Source organism: Artibeus jamaicensis, unplaced genomic scaffold, assembly GCF_021234435.1.
Source record: "Artibeus jamaicensis isolate MK-2021 breed Jamaican fruit bat unplaced genomic scaffold, CSHL_Jam_final contig_391, whole genome shotgun sequence".
Taxonomy (NCBI): Eukaryota; Metazoa; Chordata; class Mammalia; order Chiroptera; family Phyllostomidae; genus Artibeus; species Artibeus jamaicensis.
In genome coordinates, this window is record NW_026521814.1 from 1,726,407 (window position 1) to 1,745,102 (window position 18,696).

At 35.3% G+C, this 18,696-nt stretch overlaps 1 protein-coding gene across 1 annotated transcript in view; it reads right to left on the reverse strand.

Annotated features, from left to right (window-relative positions):
• The window catches only part of KCNH7 (potassium voltage-gated channel subfamily H member 7), a 470,253-nt gene that overhangs the window by 118,329 nt on the left and 333,228 nt on the right, over positions 1-18,696 (reverse strand). Inside the window, exons 5-6 of the mRNA XM_053665157.1 lie at positions 17,901-17,921; positions 9,740-9,954 (exon numbers count right to left, since the gene is read on the reverse strand). Of these exons, the coding sequence (XP_053521132.1) occupies positions 9,740-9,954; positions 17,901-17,921 (236 nt within the window). The remainder of the gene's footprint in view (positions 1-9,739; positions 9,955-17,900; positions 17,922-18,696) is intronic.

Sequence of the window (18,696 nt, forward strand, 5' to 3'; positions counted from 1 at the left end):
CCGTGAAAAAGCCTTGTCTAGACCAACATTTCCGAGCAAATCTACCCTCAAATACGAGTTCTCAGGGTAACAATAGGTATTAAAGAGAAACAGACAATGACGACAGTTTTCATCATGAAAATATGTTTGAGAAATATGGGGTATAGAAAAGTTTATAGATTAATGTAGTAGTTCTCGGAACTTTTAATGTGCTAATTTCTCATGTTAATGTCTGGGGCGAGGGGGTGGTATTTGACAAAGAAAACTTTCCTCCGAGGAAACACTCAGGAGACCATTGTCCTGAAGAAGATGCTTCAGAGCACTGCAGCCTAGGCACTGTCCTCAGGGGAGATTGTTTCTCTGAGGAAGATTGTTTCTTTAATTCAATGTGACAATAGCTTCCCCATGTAAGGAAGACCGTTATCCAATATTACTTGCGTAAATAAGAATTAACATATATTTTTAACAAAAATATTGTAATTACAACATCGTAAGAATGTACAACTGAACCAAATAACGCATTAAGAAATCTACAGAAAAGGCTAAAATGTACAATAACAACTGAAGAAATAGGAAACCTATTTCTGGATTCTATTTTTAATTTCTTTAACTGCAAAATAAGAGGATAGGGCAAAACCCATGCTTCCCAAATTTGCCTGACCTTAATAATGTGGAAACGGAGGCTGCTAATGAAATGGGGATTGTTAAAAATTCCAAATCTTCAGAATCCATTGAAACTTACTCCATTTCCTGGGGATGGAAGGTGGTGTAGTGGGGGGAGGATCCGTTGATAAGGAAATATTAAAAAAATGTAGGGAGGATGATATCTCAATTGAATTTAAAAATTCTATGAAGATTAACTGCTTTTAAATGAACTTTTTAAAAGCAATTGAGTTTTAGACAGTTTAATATCAAATTACATAGTTTTCATTATAAATGTGGTTCACATAAGGCAGAGAAGTAGAGCTAGAGGGAAAAATACATTACCTGCAATTAAACCAGCCATATAGCCTATGGGACTTACTTTTGTTGTTGTTTTTAGTTTAAGTGTAATTCATTGATTATGCTATTACAATTGTTCCATTTTTTCTCCTGTTTATTCCCCTGTGCCCTGTATCCCACCACCATTGCCCACCTTTGTTTCCTGTCTATGGAGCATACAGATAAGATCTTTGGCTTCTCCATTTCTTACACTATCCTTAATCTTCCCTTGTCTATTTTTGTACCTACAGTTTATGCTTCTTATTCACTGTACTTTTCCCCCCATTCTCCCCACTTCTTCTCCAGATGAAAACCTTCCATGTAATCTCCATTTCTGTGATTCTGTTCCTGTTCTAGTTCTTTGCTTAGTTGTGTTTTGTTTTAAGGTTCAGTGGTTGATAGTTGTGAGTCTGTTCATAGTTTAACTGTTCATAGTTTTGATCTTTTTCTTAGATAAGTCCCTTTAACATTTCATATAATAAGGGCTTGGTGGTGATATCTTGACCATATCTGGGAAAGCACTTTATCTGCCCTTCCATTCTAAATGATAACTTTGCTGGATAGAGTAATTTTGGATGTAGGTCCTTACCTTTCATGACTTGGAATACTTCTTTCCAGCCCCTTCTTGCCTATAAGTTTCTTTTTGAGAAATCAGCTGGTAGTCTTATGGGAGCTCCTTTGTAGGTAGAAAGGAAAGCTCCTTTCCTTTTCTTTTGCTGCTTTTAAGATTCTCTCTTTATCTTTAATCTTGGCTAGCTTAATGGTGATGTGCCTTGGTATGTTCTTCTTTGGGTCCAACTTCTTTGGGACTCTCTGAGATTCCTGGACTTCCTGGAAGTCCTTCACCAGACTGGGGAATTTCTCCTTCATTATTTTATCACATAAGTTTTCCATTGCTTCTTCTTCCTCTTCTCCTCTTGGCACCCCTATGATTTAGATATTGGAACCTTTAAAGTTGTCCTGGAGGTTTCTAAACCTCTCCTGGCTTTTTTGAATCCTTGTTTCTTCATTCTGTTCTGGTTGAATATTTATTTCTTCCTTCTGCTCCAAATCGTTCATTTGAGCCCCATTTTCCTTCCCTTCTCTGTTGGTTCTCTATATATTTTTCTCTATTGCACTTTGTATAGCCTTTACTTTTTCCTCAATTTTGCTACCATACTCAAGCATTTATGTGAGCATCCTGATTAGCAGTGTTTTGAACTCTGCATCTGATAGGTTGCCTATCTCCTTGTTGCTTAGTTCTTTTTCTGGAGTTTTGATCTGTTCTTTCATTTGGGCCTATTTCTTTGTTTAAGTACACCTGTTGCATTGTAAGGGGTGGAGCCTTAGGTATTTGACAGGGTGGGGCAACCCACATGGCTGCACGGTAGTGCCATATGTGGGGGAGGGGTCAGAGAAGGAACAATGCTGCTTGCTCTGCTCTCTATCAGCTTTTAGTCACTTCATCTTCTACCCACAAACAAATTGGTCCCTTCTGGTACTGATGCCTGGGTGGGTCAATTTATGTATGCTCTAGGATCCTGTGGGTCTCTCCAATGATTTCTTCTGTGAGGCTGGAAGTTTCCCTCGCCACTGCAACCCCCACACGTTTTTACAGCTAGAAGTTTTGAGGCCTTCTTTCCTTGTGCTGGAACAGTGGATTTTGCAGTCTGTCTTGCTCCCCAGTTGTTCCTCCTAATTTACTCACACACAGATGTGGGACTGCCAGCTGCTGCCTCACCTATCCAGTCCTCTAGTTGCCTTCTTGTCACATGTCCTCTCTGCCCAGCTGCCTGTTCCACTCCTCCTACCAGTCTGGATGAATGTTTCTTCTTTAACTCCTTGGTAGTTGTACTTCCATACAATTCAATTTTCTGACAGTTCTGTTTTTTTAATTTGTTGTCCTTCTTTTGGTTGCACAAGGAGACAAACTGTATCAACCTATGCCTCCCTCTTTGCTGAAAGTATGGGACATTTTTATTTTATTTTATTTTACTTTCTTATTTGAGATTTTCATCTAAATAATATTCCATAGTTGAATTCACTTTCCAACTCAAATAATAGATCATAGTCACTTAACAGTACAAGACCTTGGGCTGCTGGGGTGTGTGAAAATGCCGTGTGTGCTCTGGATTTCCATATCTGATAAGACATCTTTTGCCTAATTCTCATACCGTGAATCACAGAAAATTTACTGTACTGCCCAATTTTATTAGGCAACCCACCTTGTACTATGTTTTTCCCGCCCCCTGGGCTGTGAGGGCAAATGAGCAAAGAAGCTCTCCCTTCAGTGTGTTCTTTCTATTCCTGGGTCTAACTTTAACCCAAGGCGCACACACTAACCAGGGGAATCAAAACGAAATCATCTTGGTAACACGTATCCGCAATCTTCCTGTGTCCCTATTGCCATAGCAACCAGACAATTGCTATGTAGCTAAACTAAATTATTTTTACTGGTCTCTTCTGACCGCTCGTGTTTTACTTTTTTACTTCAAGCATCTATTTTCAACTTGTTTCTTTGGCTGACAGAACTTTTAAAGGAGGCATTTTTTCCTTCCCTTCATTTAAAACTGTTCAATGAATGTACAAAATTATTAAAAGCAATTATACATACATGCTTTCCCTACAAGCTATGGCTCTGAGTCAGTGGCAATCAGGGTTTCATATGGATGCTTTCTTTCATCACCTAGAGTATGGATAAGTATGACTTGTGAGCTAATTAAGGTGATTTAAATTGAAATTTAATTTTATTTTAATTTAGATTATATGTCAGCAGGTGATGGTCGGTTTTAATATGCATATAATATTTAGTAAAAACAGAAAAGTAACTCCTTGCCTTTAAGAATCACATACTACCCTTTTCAAAGTAATGAAAATCCTTATTTTATATTTAATATGTATACAAGGTCTGTCCAGAAGTATCCAGTTATTTAATATGAAAAATGAAGACATTTATGGAAAAAGATACAAATACAAGAAACATTGTACATAGGACAATGACGCCTCAGGCCCCTTTAAAGTAGGCACCTGGGGACTTCACACAGTTCTTTCAACTGCAGCACAATGATCCTCCTGTTCTGGTAGCAGAAGCCATGGCACAAATTTTGCCAATGATACATTTCATGCTAAGATCCTGCATCGAATCTCAGACACATTCTCAGGTGTGCTGCTTGTTGTAGGCCTTCCAGAACATGGATCACTTTCAACACATTTTTGACCATCTTTGAAGCATTTGTCCCATATTTTATTTGCAATGTACTTATTGCATTTTCCCCAAAAACCTTCTGAATCACTCAGTAGTTTCCACAGAGGAATGTTCAAGCTTAACACAAAATTTGATATGGATTCACTGCTCTTCTCGCTGTCACTTTGAAAGTGACAGGCACACAGTACACATGCTCACTCAGTGGTGTCTACTAGCCTCACTGACTAGTGCAGTGAAGCTGTCATTGTTCATGTATGCGCATTCCAGGCCACTTCCAGCTAAGCATTCCTTGGCTACCAGGTTAAACTGATATGGTACAAGCCGTTCTCATTGTATTAACAATGACTGGACCTTCTTCCAACAGACCTCATATAGTATGCTAAAATTCTGCATTAATCAATTGCTATTTAAATGTCTCTAATTACTTTTTTATCTATTCTTTATGATTGATAAAATTATAGAATATATTTATTTTCCGGAGAAAAAGGATGTCAAAGATCAAAGCTTTGTACTAATTCGAAGGCACTTGAAGGCAAGAACCTTCACTGAAATGTTTTTGTATCACCATTGGACATAACACCATGGATAAAAAAAAAAGGGTTCTACGGAAAGTAACCTTACAGAGTGATCTGATCATAAATTCCTAACTGGGCATATCACGATGAATAGTTATGCACCAACCACACAACTTCTGTAGTGAAAGCCTTATTTTCTTAAAGAAGTTCTGCTTGCTGTCCCTGTGCATCTAGGTTTAGCAGACCTTTGATGTGCCCCCTTTCAGACCCACCAAGAGACCACATAAGCTGAGCTATCCTATAATTCCATCCCCAAATTGCTTCCTCGCACTTTTGTGTACTCCTCCTTACATTCCCTTCTTAATTTAAAATGTATGAAAAATGTAAAACTGTTATTCTCTGGAGCATTTGAGATCTTGCTTCTGGATATATGTCACATCAGTTTGGCTCAAATAAACTTTTATACAAGTTCCTCACAGGTCCGGTTGTTTCTTACATTGACAATACTTTGATTTACTTTTAGTAAGCACTTATAAATATCAAATCCATAATTGTCCTGATGAATGTGTTTTTCATGTACTTGCCTCATCCATTTATATTGTTTTTCATTTCAATTTGTATAAATGGATATAGACCAAATTAGAACTATGGGGAAAACATTGAATGGGGATTTCTGTTTTGCTAAACCAGGTTTGATGGCATTCTATAAACAGCAGTAAGATAATGAATATAAAACTAATGTCATGTTAAATTGTAAGTATTGAAAGGCAATTTTGAACTTGTATTGCATTTCAAATTTAATGTGGAATTCTGTGATTATTACTATCTTTGGGAGCTCAAGATGATCTGTAGAGTTTTATTGAGGTTTGCTTGACATTTAGATTAGGCAAAAAAATGAAGTTTAGAAAAACATTTAAATCATCCTGAAGAAGTATTGTGAATTTTGTTTTTTGTATTTTCAAGAGTGAGAATCAATGAGATTTGATAAAAAAAATAACTGTTGAAAAAATAAACTTTTAAATTAACTGTAATTTAAAATTCATGACTGGGACATTGTGACCTATTATAATCATATTTGGTTTAAGCCCCTTGTTTCCAAAACAGAAACAGAGAACTTAAACCTCAGGAAGAGATAAAGGTATCTTTTGTTATGTTAATGGCGTGACCTTAAAAAGCCCCTAACATCATAAAATGGTACCAACTAAGATATTAAAGGGCTGGCATTTTCAGTTCCACCTTTTTATCTCCAGGGTGAAGAGAGGGGCTGGAGGTTAAAGTTAACCACGGCCAATGAGCCAGCTAATCAATCACGCACACGTAATCAGGCCTCCATAAAATCCCCCAAAGTGGGGGACTCAAACAACATGGCAACAGAGGCTCCTTTTTTCAGAACCTCACCCCATGTATGTCTTCATTTGGCTGTTGATTCCTATCCTTCAATATCCTTCATAATAAATCGACAATCTAGTTAGTAAACAGGTTTCCTGAGTTCTGTGAATTGTTCTAGCAAATTAAATAAACCCAAGGATGAGGTCCTGACAACCTCCAAATTATGGAAAATTGGTCAGAAGCACAGGTGACAACCTGGACTTGCAATGGGTGTCTGAAGTGGGGGCAGTCTCGTTGACTGAATCCTTGGTCCATGACATCTGATGTTATAACCAGGTAGATAGTGTCAGAACTGATGTGTAGGGCATCCAACTGGTATAAGAATCTGGACTGGAGTCAGAATTACAGTGATATTTTTGTTGAAAAGTATTGCTATATATAAAACCACTTTTTATTTGTAATTGTATCTAGAAGACATTTTTAAACATTGTCATTGAAGGAAGTTTATGATGAAGTTTATTCAGTCTGAAACTTTAGAAAGAATTAAGAAGTTTTGTGCTATTAAGCCTGAGATAATGAGGCAGGTTAGTAAGAAACTGGGAAAATTCCCTGGCCTGTGGAATGAGGAAACTGAGACAATGGTTGAACAAATGGCCTCAACAGCTGAGCAATTAACAGCCAGCTGATAAAACACTAGGCTCTGTCCTCCCCAACCAAAGACACCTAAGAGCAGGAGGTCTAAATCTATCCTCTCTAAACAAAGATACCAAAGAGCAAGTGATTCAAATCACCTTATCAGGGAGATAGATAACAAAAAGCCAATTACAGCCAGACAAAATCAAAATAGAGGTAAAACTAAGTAGAGAATGACCCCTGACCCCACTACACACTCATTTTGATATATCAGCTTACTAAATGACACACCTGGAGATAAAATGACTATTCTGTTAAGGTCCTCCCCTGGGATGTCCCCTAAAATTCCCACCTGTAAAAAATAGATAAAACCCACTACACAAAGGACACCAGCATTCGTTACCTTCTCGAGCACGCCAATGCCTCCCTTTTCTCAGGTGTGTACTTTTCTTTTTCCATCCTAATCTCTAAGGGTCCCAATGAGACTTGCAAACAGGGGAGCAATGGGCAGCAGCAGCTCATCCAGGCTTAACTCTGATCCTGTTTCCAGGGCACCTTCCTAAGCCTCACTGACTCAAGTCAATAACTTAACTCTCACTTTCACCTGAAATTTTTCCCACACGAGTCAACAACCTGGAGGTCACCTGACACACAAAAGGTCCTGGACCAAGCCAGGGTAGGGCCAGTGCAGTGTGGAAGTAGCATGGTAACAATAATACAGATTTTTGAGCTTATTAAGGTGTAATTGATGTACAAAAATTACAAACATTTATAACTTTAAACATTAGATGATAAAATGAAATTAATGCTGTCTCTTCTTTGTAAATCAATCCCTATTTTTGAAGAAGTATTGAATTATAAACAGTTTTAGAGTTCGTACAGAATTAATATAAATTGAGAGTCATTGAATTATATGAAGTGATAATGAGTGTGTTTATAATGGACAAAATTGAGTGGAAAGTAAAAAGCCATAATCTTTAAACTTTTCTTTCTTTTTTCTAAAGATTTTATTTATCTATTTTTAGAGAAAGGGGAAGGGAAGAAGAAAGAGAGGGAGAGAAACATCAATGTGTGGTTGCTTCTCACGCACCCCCTACTGGGGACCTGGCCAGCAACCCAAGCATGTGTCCTGACTGGGAACCAGCAACCCTTTGGTTTGCAGCCTGTGCTCATTCCACTGAGCTATACCAGTCAGGGTTAAACTTTTCTTTCTGTGAGTAATCAACGTAATTTTACCTTTCTTTCAACTAAGTGGTATGCCACCAACAAAATTCAAAATCCCTTCATCCTAATCTAAAATCAGCATAATAAAAATGGGATATAACTTTAAATAATAGTGCTGAAATGAAATTCCCTGTTAAGGATGGTTTTATTCAGCTTTCTGAAGAGTTGGAGGAGTTTTAGAGAAAATCTACCATATTCTCTTCCTATTTACCTCTAGACTCACTTTTCTAATTAATTACTACTAAACTTTCAGAGTATGACATTTTACCATACAGCCAAATGTTACGTATATGTCCAAATGCCATGCTAATTTTTGATTAGATTTAGGGGAAAAATAGGGAAACAGAACAGAATTGAATTACAGAGAGGTTGTCCTTTAGAGGTTAAGCACTTCACGTTTGGAATCGGATGGCCTGTTTGAAGGCTACTTCATCATTAACTGTATGACCAGGGCCAGTTGCTTATGAGAACCATCTGTTCTCATAATACACATGAACTTTTGTGGCCCTATAAGTGTGTTCTTGCTGCTTTTTCTACCTGGGATTCTCACTCCCTTCCTTGTTCACTTCACTAATTTACTCTTCCCTCCCCCTCCCCTCCCCTCCCCTCCCTTCCCTTCCCTTCCGAGTATTTGCGACCAGTCTTCTGTGAAGTTTCTAAAATCTCTTAATTTCTATACATCAACATGATGGTGACTGTCTACAAATAACAGAAATTTTAAGGTAAAAGCAGTTGCAAATAAAATTTGAAGCTATCAAAACAGTGCCAGTACAGCAGACTCTTCATTTACCATTATTATGTTGAATTTACTAAGTTAAGAAGAACAAAATGCCAAGGGTATAAAAAGCCTCATTACTACGTAAATATTAAAGTGTACATCAGAGTATGGCATGTACAACTTCCCATCTTAAATAGAGACTGCTCAGGTCCTTTTACTGACACATGATCTTTACATAGCTATCAGCTCACACAAAGAGGTTATTTACAAATTATTATAGTATTGTTTGGAGTGATTATAATTACACAATAACTTTATGCCAAATCTTCAATGCTTGGCATATAGATTGGGGTGAAGTTTACCTTTATATTGTGACAGTTTATGAAAAGATTTGCTAAGCAAATTTATTTAGTAATTTGCAAGGGGGAAAAAGCCCTGCTAAGCAAATTTATTTAGTAATTTGTAAGGAAAAAGAAAAACCTGTTTACTCAACACAAATTTGAGAGCCATGAATTCTAAACAATGTAAGTGCATTGTAAGCAAAAGCTAGGTACTGCTTAGATTGGTATTTTGATATAATAAGTACAAATCATTTTTCTCTGTTCTTTAAAGCATGACTCCTGCTAGACATTACCTTCTTATCCTAGTTCAACATGCAATATTTTTTGAAAACAATAAAATACTGTTACCGGGAAACACATTGGTTTACTCTGACTTTTCCTTATCTCAACTCGGTCCGCTCTTTTCCCCAAGTGAATGGACTTAACTGACCGTACTTAGAGTAAGCGCAAAAAAGGAGGCCATAGTTAAGAGCAGATACCAATTAGTCCCCTAAAACTTCAATAGACACATCCATTATAATAAAAATGCTTTAATAATGCAAGAGTTGGCAGCAAAACAATAAATGTCCAAACGTGATGAATAGCAGGTTAACCATCTCTACAACAAAGGCAACCAAGATACCAATATAGCCTGTTTTTGCTCAGCCTTATAGTAAGCAAAATTATAATTTATAGTTTTATTTATTTGTGAGGGTCACCCAACATCTCTAGATAAATTGGAGTGCAAATAATGGCTTACCTCTCTTGTTGGTCACTTGTGGAAAAAAGAATGTGTTTTACAGTGCAGAAAAGAACTGTAAAAACAGTTGAAATTGATAGTAAAATCGTGTCCTACCTGGGTAACTTTCTCTGTCACGTTGTGTGTTCGGTCTTTAACCTTGGGTGCAATGATGGTTTTATCTGAAGAAGGAGGGGATGTATTCTTTTTTTCAGTTTTGACATCTGAAAAGTTCAGAGTGAGCTGTGGAATCTTGTTAATGGTGCTGTATTTGTTGAGGTTTGAATCCGATGTAGATCCCAGGAGGCTTGACTTGATATGATTAAAAGGCCCTAAAAAAATTGGAAACTATTTGTAAAATCAAAGTCAGGAGAAATAGAAAAAGAAAAAAATACTCCTGAATGACTTGCTAGTGATCTGTGTTTAGTATGATCCTGGTTCAGGTGTGACAGGGTTCAGGGTCACTGTGTGCCATGTGGAATGATACGGAAGTGTCCAAGGGTAAAAGGGGGTTCTAGGAGTGCACTCAGAGTGCAGATGGAGGCTTTAGCTCTTACTCAGCTTCTTTCATTAAAGGCTGAAATGAAAGAAAAAAACTCCACTCTCTATCATTGGCTATATTGTACCCTAAAATTTCTCAAGTACTTCCTTTTATAATCCAGGAATTATTCAAAGAAGGACTTGCCTGTGGTTAAAATCATGGTCACCATGAAATTTCTCAATGGCCTGTCTATGCTGCTCCAATTTCTATTGTTCCGTTCTCTGTGACAATCTGGCTGGTTTCTTCCTGTGCTTCTGTTACCTCTATGAGATGTTTATGCAGAGCTTCCAAAACAGGTGAGCCCAGATGGAGGAATTTCAGATAAGCCTGAGAAGGGCAAATGTCTGCGTGTGTGTGTGTCTGTGTGTATGTGTGTGTGTGGACTTTATTGAAAACTCTAGGATCTTATGTGGGATTTTAAAATATTTTCCTTCTTTTTCTTTTTTCTTCTTCTAAATTTGAATAACCATTCTTTTAGAGGAAAAATTAAAAATACAAATCATACCAGAAGAATATCTTGGTAAACAATTTATAATTGAAGTTCTGTAGGTAGATAAGAGAACATACCTGGAGTTGGTAGTTCCTTGTTATTTCTTTTTTCTTTTTTTAAACCATGCTGTACATTAGATTTTCAGAATTTATTCATCTTATAGCTGGAAGTTTGTGCCCTTTGACCAACCCTAGTCACATCTCAAATTCCTCTCCCAGGAAGGTAATTTGGCAAGGTGCCAGGACTCCTGAGCCATTGTTAAAGATAAAAGTACACTGACTAGCTACATCTTTTAGGATAAACCTACTATCTGCTGCTTTGGAAGATTCATGGCATGCTTCAAAGTTTCCTACACAATGAGTAATGTTTTATAGCTCTTAAAAATTAGCATCAGGAGAAATTTTTAAAAAAATTTTGAGCCCAGGAGTATTATACAGCCATTATCTTTTTGCCTCAGAGAGAGCTTAAAACATAATTGTATTAATGAACTTGCTAGTTAACATGTTTTGCCTGATTTTTTCTCTATTTAGAATGAAATTAACACAGTTTGGGAATCAAAATGTACTTTATGCACTAAGTGAGGTATAAACAGTTGAAAATTATGTTTATAGTTTGTGGCTTTTGGACCACAACAACCAATCAACTGAGATCAAATATGATTCTAAAAAATACCCATCACTTAGTTCATAGTTACCTTGAAGAATAATCACACTGTATTTTTATTAAAGTTATATTTTATTATTGCAAAAGTTTGAAATGATTTAAAGAGAATTTTTATTGAGGTAGCAAACACTGTGTCTCTTGAGGTGCATTTCTGTTCATTTCTTGAGTTTTTTCTATGACGATGGCCAACTCCATGTCGATGAAAAATGTCACTGAGTTCTCTGCACATTTATTACCCAGTCTGTTCGCATTTGCACACAGAATTTCACTTTCATTTTTATTTATATGACAAGGAGAGAAGTAAGAGCCAAAAGTGGCACCAAATTGTTCTAGCGTTCAGGTAGGCTTTGACAGAAACCTCACTTTTTAGGTCTTTGTAGGACTCCCCACTACATGCCACCAATTTGTTATCAGAACATATGCCCTATGATGTTTCCTTTTTTTGTATCCTTCTATGGCTATTCCAGGCCTATATCTTAATATTCAAAATTTGTAAACATTCTAGAACTTCAGGTTTCTTGATATTGTCTTTTGCCCAGCTCTAATGTCATATTTTCACTCCTTCGTTAATTGAACTGTACATAGGGATACTGGCAAGAGATTACACACAGAAGGTCGAGCTCAGATATAAAGTTAAATTGTGCTTAAAACCCTTTAGCCCAATTTTCAATTCCTTTTTTTAATCATCCTTCTATTGTTGGATTTCGGTAGCAGGGTATCTACAAAGTTGTTTAAAAAACTGGGTAAGAACAGGGATCATCTATGATATTACAGAAGAAAGACAACTATAAATATACTTTGATTATCCTGTGACCAGTTCCAATAAACTCCACTGAATCGGCTACACAGATAAGCAAGTGGTCTCAACTATGACAGCATTTCACTCCGGGGCAGTGTTTTTCAACTGGTGGGCTGCAAGAATTTTTAAAACCTGCAGTACCTGACTACTTAAGCAGGGGCACTGACCTCTTTTCCCTTGATTGTCAAATAAAAGAAATGACAGCAGCCAACATGACAATAGCCATCTGGTGTGAATGAATCAAAATTTTACCTAATTTTTGACAGATTGGCAAAAGATACAGAACTTCATTATTTTATGTGTGCCATAAGATGAAAAGGGGGCATTTGTGAACCATTTTCATTTGCGAAAATAATGGGAGGTGGTAATTCTCTCACCTTGAAAAATTGTCCCATATGTCTGAGTGGGCATTCATGTAGGTGAAAAGCATTTTTATAATAATCGGAACCTTGAACCTGTTTCACATATACAGTACACTGTCCTTTTAGCATGCTTTGAGTATATATGGAACTTTCCAGATCTACAACTACCATATAAAGGGAAGGTTTTTACATTGTTTTATCTGGAATGTTACCAGAACTTGTTCACTATTTTGGAAAACCACATAACTTGGAGCCACACTACTTAATGGCATTTGAGTTACAGCAATAAAAAATTTCAAACTTTAAGCTATAATCTGTGTTTATAGCTGTGACATGCAAAAATACTGAAGCAAAGAGATTTGAATCTTATTTTAACTGTGTTGGAGCCAAATATTATATGTGCAAAGATTATAGGAATCAAACAAAAAATCATTAATAAAGTTACTTTGAAAGTTTTTGTGTTTTCTCCTACATATATAAAATTATGTGAGATACAATGAATAGATACCCATGTGGTAAAAACTAAACATTTGAAATAATCTGTGTTGGGATTGTGTGTTCGTTTGCAGTTTTGCTCTAATAACTCCCTAGAGATTGCCACAGCTTTTCCATGTTGTCTTGATCGCCATTTCTTGTTCCAATCTATCTTCTAGTTCTTATTGCTTCTGAAGGCACATGAACTGCAGGAGGAATATATGTCCTGACATTTAGTGGGATTGCTACTGTTGCATGTTACCACATAGAATATCATTTTAACATTACACTTAAAAGCAAGAACCAGCTTATCTGTGAGAATATTATACTTCCTCATTTTCTCCACACTTTATCTTGGTATATTATTCATAATTCAATTTCGGTTTCCTACTTTAAAAATTTTTATATAATTAAGTTCAATACATTACTATTGATTTTAATAGTGGTTTTTAGTTTGTTTTTCACACATACTCTTGCTCTATCATTTTGTTAAATATTTACATACACTGTTTTCTCATGTCTTTAGGGAACTTAAAGCCAATTTTTTCTTATGTCTAATTATTTCCTTGTGTCTTCTAATGTAATTACACTTAAACATTAATATGTTTACAGAAATATCATTTTATTATAGTTTCCTTTTATCTCTCTGTTATATGAAAGCTCTCTTAGAAATAAGTTAAATTATCTCTGAATATAGCTTCAAAATAATACAATAAGTATTAAAATATTTGTTGCAACAAGATAACATCAGGTCTGAAGGGCTAAGATTTGGCCGCAGAATATTACAAATTCACTGAAGTCAGTATTTTAGCTTCTCTTATTTATTGGTGAAATATCTTTCTAAACTGTTATCCTATTTTGTTTTGTTTTAAAGCTCTTAGTGTTAGGGATTCAATATAGCTTACTTTTTAAAACTATACACATAAAAATTCAGTGAAACTTAAAATACATATAAAATAATTCATGCATGCTCCTTACACAAGCTTTATCTTGTATAACAAGTTATTTTATCTTGTATAACAAAGACCATTATGCTCTTTGCCACTGACTTTGAAGCAGGTGTTTATATGCAGAAGTCTGGTAGAGTGCGCAAGATGGTCTATGTTGGCTTCACTTCCTCTAAGGCCTACAGAAATTTTAATAAAAAAATTTAACACTAGTTAATATAGGTATTAGCCATATCCTTATTTTACCAATAGTAAACCAAAGCAGACAGATTGTGAGGCCAAAATGGAATAAGAATCTAGGACTAGAAATCAGAATACAGGGTTTCCTACCTTCTAGGTCTATATTCAGAGAGGCTTTGGTTGATCATGAACAGATGGGGGTTAGGATTCTAACGAAAGAAAAGAGAATAACCTGAAATACAAGTCAAAGCAACTTAAATTAAATAAGTGGGCAGAAATAAAGGGAAATAATAGATTCAGTAGGAAGAAATATAAAACTAAAAAATATACAGGAGGGCTTGCTGTTGTTTAGAAGAACATTTAGATGAAAAACAGGTCACCAGGGAGACTAAACCAACCATTCTATAAAGCTCTAATATATCATGTGTCTGAGTAAATATAAATTAGGCCAGGTTTGAGCTACAACAAAATACCGTGCATTTAGATATCAAGCTAAAGGCTAAAGCAATAACTGGGGAGAATTTTAGATTAAAGGTATTTAAAATTTTTATGATAAGGCTATTTATATTTATCATGAGTTGCAAGATACTAAATAAGAATATATTCTTTTTTAGATGGTGCTGGAAATAGGGCTAAGGACATCTGATATGTTTTTAAAATAAGTTTTTTAAAGATCATTATTTTTGACAACTAAATGGGACCAAAAAATTAAGGTTGTTTTTACACCACCAGGTGTTTATGCAATATTTCTTAGGGCACTGAGTTTATTTTGCTAAAGTTTAATAAAACATAAATCACTGAAGTGACCACATGAAAGAGAATGTAAGTGCAGTGTTTAGTAATTGAATTTTGTAAAACAACACTGTCAATAAGCATGAGGATGACCTGTTTAACACTAGAAAGATAAGATGTAATACAATTATTTGTAATAAACACCTGTATTGTCTGCTTCAGTAGATGTCATGTAATTTACAGAAGAAGACTGTCACTGTTGAAAAATCCACTTGCAAACCAACTTATAAAATCACAAATATTCAGGAATGGCCAGTGTAGCTTATGAGAAACAGTTTTATCAGATTAGCTGATTACTTTTGTGATTCTAAGAGTTTTTGTGGCTATAAAAAAGGTAAAAGCTATAAAAAAATCTGACAGTAGTTTTGTTTTTGACTCATATGCCAGATTCTTAGACAAGTTAGAAAATGAACATGACATTTTCAGTAGGATGCATGGGTTTATAAGGAAGTAGAAGCAATAGAGGCGTAAGATAACTTTAATGACTTATTTACTAAATAAGCTAAGGGGCTAATTTTTATTGATGACTTGGAAAACAGAATAGGCAAAGATCCACTAAGTTCGAGGTGAAAAGCTGTTCCTGAGAGAAATTGTTGAAAACTATAATATACACACACAAATAAAAAGCAAATGCAATTTATTTGAATTAACTTTTTCACTCTTTGGTAATGAGTTACAATTTTGATCTCTGAAGTCTTTTTTAAAAGAGTTAAATTGCTATGGGAGTTTATTAAAGGGAAACAAAATTGATCCCAACAAAGAAGGTTAAATGGAAATTATCCCACTGAGAATAAAAGATTGAGTACCAATTTGCCATTTTTATACTGTGGCATTACAATCATGATTAGAAGCAGTCAGCTTATTATTTCTATCCAACTTAGGACAGATAAAGGGGAATAAATTACATTTCAGCAAGAAGGATTTAGGTTAGCTTTTTGTATAACAGACAGTAAAATGGATGTCCGAAGAAAGTTGAAGCATGGGTTCCACTGAAGATAAAGATGCCTCTACCACCTGTGTGAGGGATTTACACGATACCACTGACCAAGGGGAATAAACCAGATGATCTTAAAAAAAACTTCAAAATGCGTTCTTAAATTATTTATTTCATTTTGGTAAAGAAATGGTTTTTGGTTGAGTTAAATATTGAAAAGCTATGCATTCGTCTACAAAAAAAGTGTAGAAATTTGTCTTTGATTTAACGAAAGTTTAACTTCAATGTGGTTTAGAAACAAACCCCCCCAAATTTAGAAAATACAATTAATATATTGTCCTAGATCTAATTTGTATGTTAATTGCTTTGTGAAAATCTTAAGGAGCCAGGCACTTAAATATTTTTAAATAGTTATCAAAATCAGGGTCTGAACAAATAATGAAGATTTTGGAGAGCAGAAGTATATACATTGTTTATTAAATTTGCACATGTTTGATCTAATTTAGAACTTTAGGACTTTAACTTCATAAATATTAACATATTAAACTTTCTACAATGATTTAGAGTTTTCTAATTCCAAATTCTGACTTTTATTATTCAAAGACTATTGTTATTTAAAAATGGGGGATTGAGAAAAAAAGGTTAAGAGATTAAGTGGATTAGTTTATGAGTAGAAAATAACATTGTTGTAGTCTGAATGATAACTATGTGAGATATTAGTCTGGAAGATAAGTGAGCTCAATTTTCTATTGAGATAAAATTAGATTCATTTCCTACCACATTTAAAAGATTAGAAAATTAATGCCTAATAATTTATTGTTAATTTTTAAAGCTAAAGCCAGTCATATGTCACAGCGGCAAGTTGGTGAGAGCTGTTTGTATCCTTTATTATTTCTTGAGATTATGTTTCTTGAGAAATCACCACGTGCAGCTGACACTAATTTGCTTCCTTTTAGAAACCTCAGGCCAAAGATATTGTAGAATAATGTGTGCGAATCCCATCTTGCTATTGGAGTTCACCTACACAGCTGCTATCTGAAGTACCTAAAAATAAAATTGGAGTGGAAGTTGCCACGATTTTCCTTATTTTCAAATTACTCTGGACTGCTGACCAGAAAACATCTTTAGCTTTTAGTGGTGTTAATTCATAATGGTCACCAGCTCTGAATTAACTAGGGAAGCAATTGAGAAATCAATATTTGAAACTTCACAGTGACTGAAGTAGCAGTGACACAGGAAGGGGTCAAAACAGAGAGTTCTGAGTAGTGAGAGTTACTGATGGAGACGTGTCCATGCAACACACATGCACAGACACAGCCACTGTCACCACACGCATACCCACAGCCGCATGCATGGCCAATGTTGAAAGACTAAACCCCACAAGTTTTCGATTTACGAGAATATATTTTGTGATTCCTTGTATCTATTATGATCTAGTAGAAAAACAGAAATGAGTTTCAAATTTTTAGCCAAATCTGTATTTATCCAGAGATATCGCTCAGGGAAACAATAATCAACAGTAGCTGTAGGTCATGCCAGTGATTTCGGACTAAATAAGACACAATTAGACATGATTGAAATGTAATATAGAAAAATAGAAAATGACCATCATGCATGTACAGTTTACTACTACAGTAAGCTTAAAACCATACCCCCTGCCATCCAGGAACGTGAAACTAGTTTTAAGGAAACAAAAGAGGAACAAGTAAAGTGATGTTGTCATGTAGCATTTTGCTAGTTTTATTTAATCTTGAGCTCAAAAAATGTGGGTTTTTTTTTGCTAAAATAGGCTTATGTGCCTCTGTCACACTGTAACATATTTAGCTTAATATTTGTATCTTTCCAAATGATTTAAATATTTAGGAAGTGCTCATTGTCAACCTAGGTTTACACTTCTTGCAGGAAAATGTTCATAACATGTCTGAGAAAGTAAGAATGTCTCCAGCCAAGTCAAGCCATGACGACTCCACCGGGTGCCTGGACTAGCTAAGGGCAGTGCGATGTTGCATTGACCAGGGCATACAGCAGGCAAGTTAACATGCCAGGTAAAGAGGCACTTAGAGCAGCAGATGTTAAATTGTGAGTTTGTACTTTACCTTTGACATTGCGACCATTGTCTGTTTTGAGCACATAGGGTGAAAAAAGAGAGAAATATAAAAAGACTAAAATTATGTTATATACACTGAATTACCTCTGTAAAAGCAATCAGAGAAAACAATGTAATGCTTGCAAATTTATCTTAGAAATGAACAGCATTTTGAACTATGCAACCAAATAAAATGCATATGCTAAGAAATCATCTCTGCCATCATAAGCATCCATGTTAAAATTTGTGAAACGTTTATCTCAATTTAAATGGATTTCAAGGTACAGATATTTTAGTTATGACAGTTTGGAGAAAGGCATGCCCAGCTGCCTGCAGTTGTAATGAAAACTTTCGACCTTGTCAGAGGCCACCTTTAGGGTTGCCTCAACCATCACTTAAAGAAGGACTCTACAACATTTTGCACGATAAGTAAAATTTTATATAATTTCACCTAGTATGTTAATAAGGAAAATATTTTAAGATAACAGTGTACCTTATAAACCAACTTGCATTATTAATCACAAACTTATTATTTGTCTCTCCCGTACATGCTCTTTAATGTATATTTTGAAAATACCAACTTGTTCAAAAGAGTAATTCTTAGGCAAAAATAATTGTGAGAAATCAGTGGGACATTGGACCATTCAAAGATAATATGAGGTTTTAAAATTGATGTTGTCACGATGCACTCTGTATAATACCTAGAATATTTAAGAAATTTGTTTATATTAAAATGAACTGTTTTCAAATCTCAGAATGGAGTGTTTTCTGATTTATTTTGAGATTGGCAATCTGACTCTTTGTTA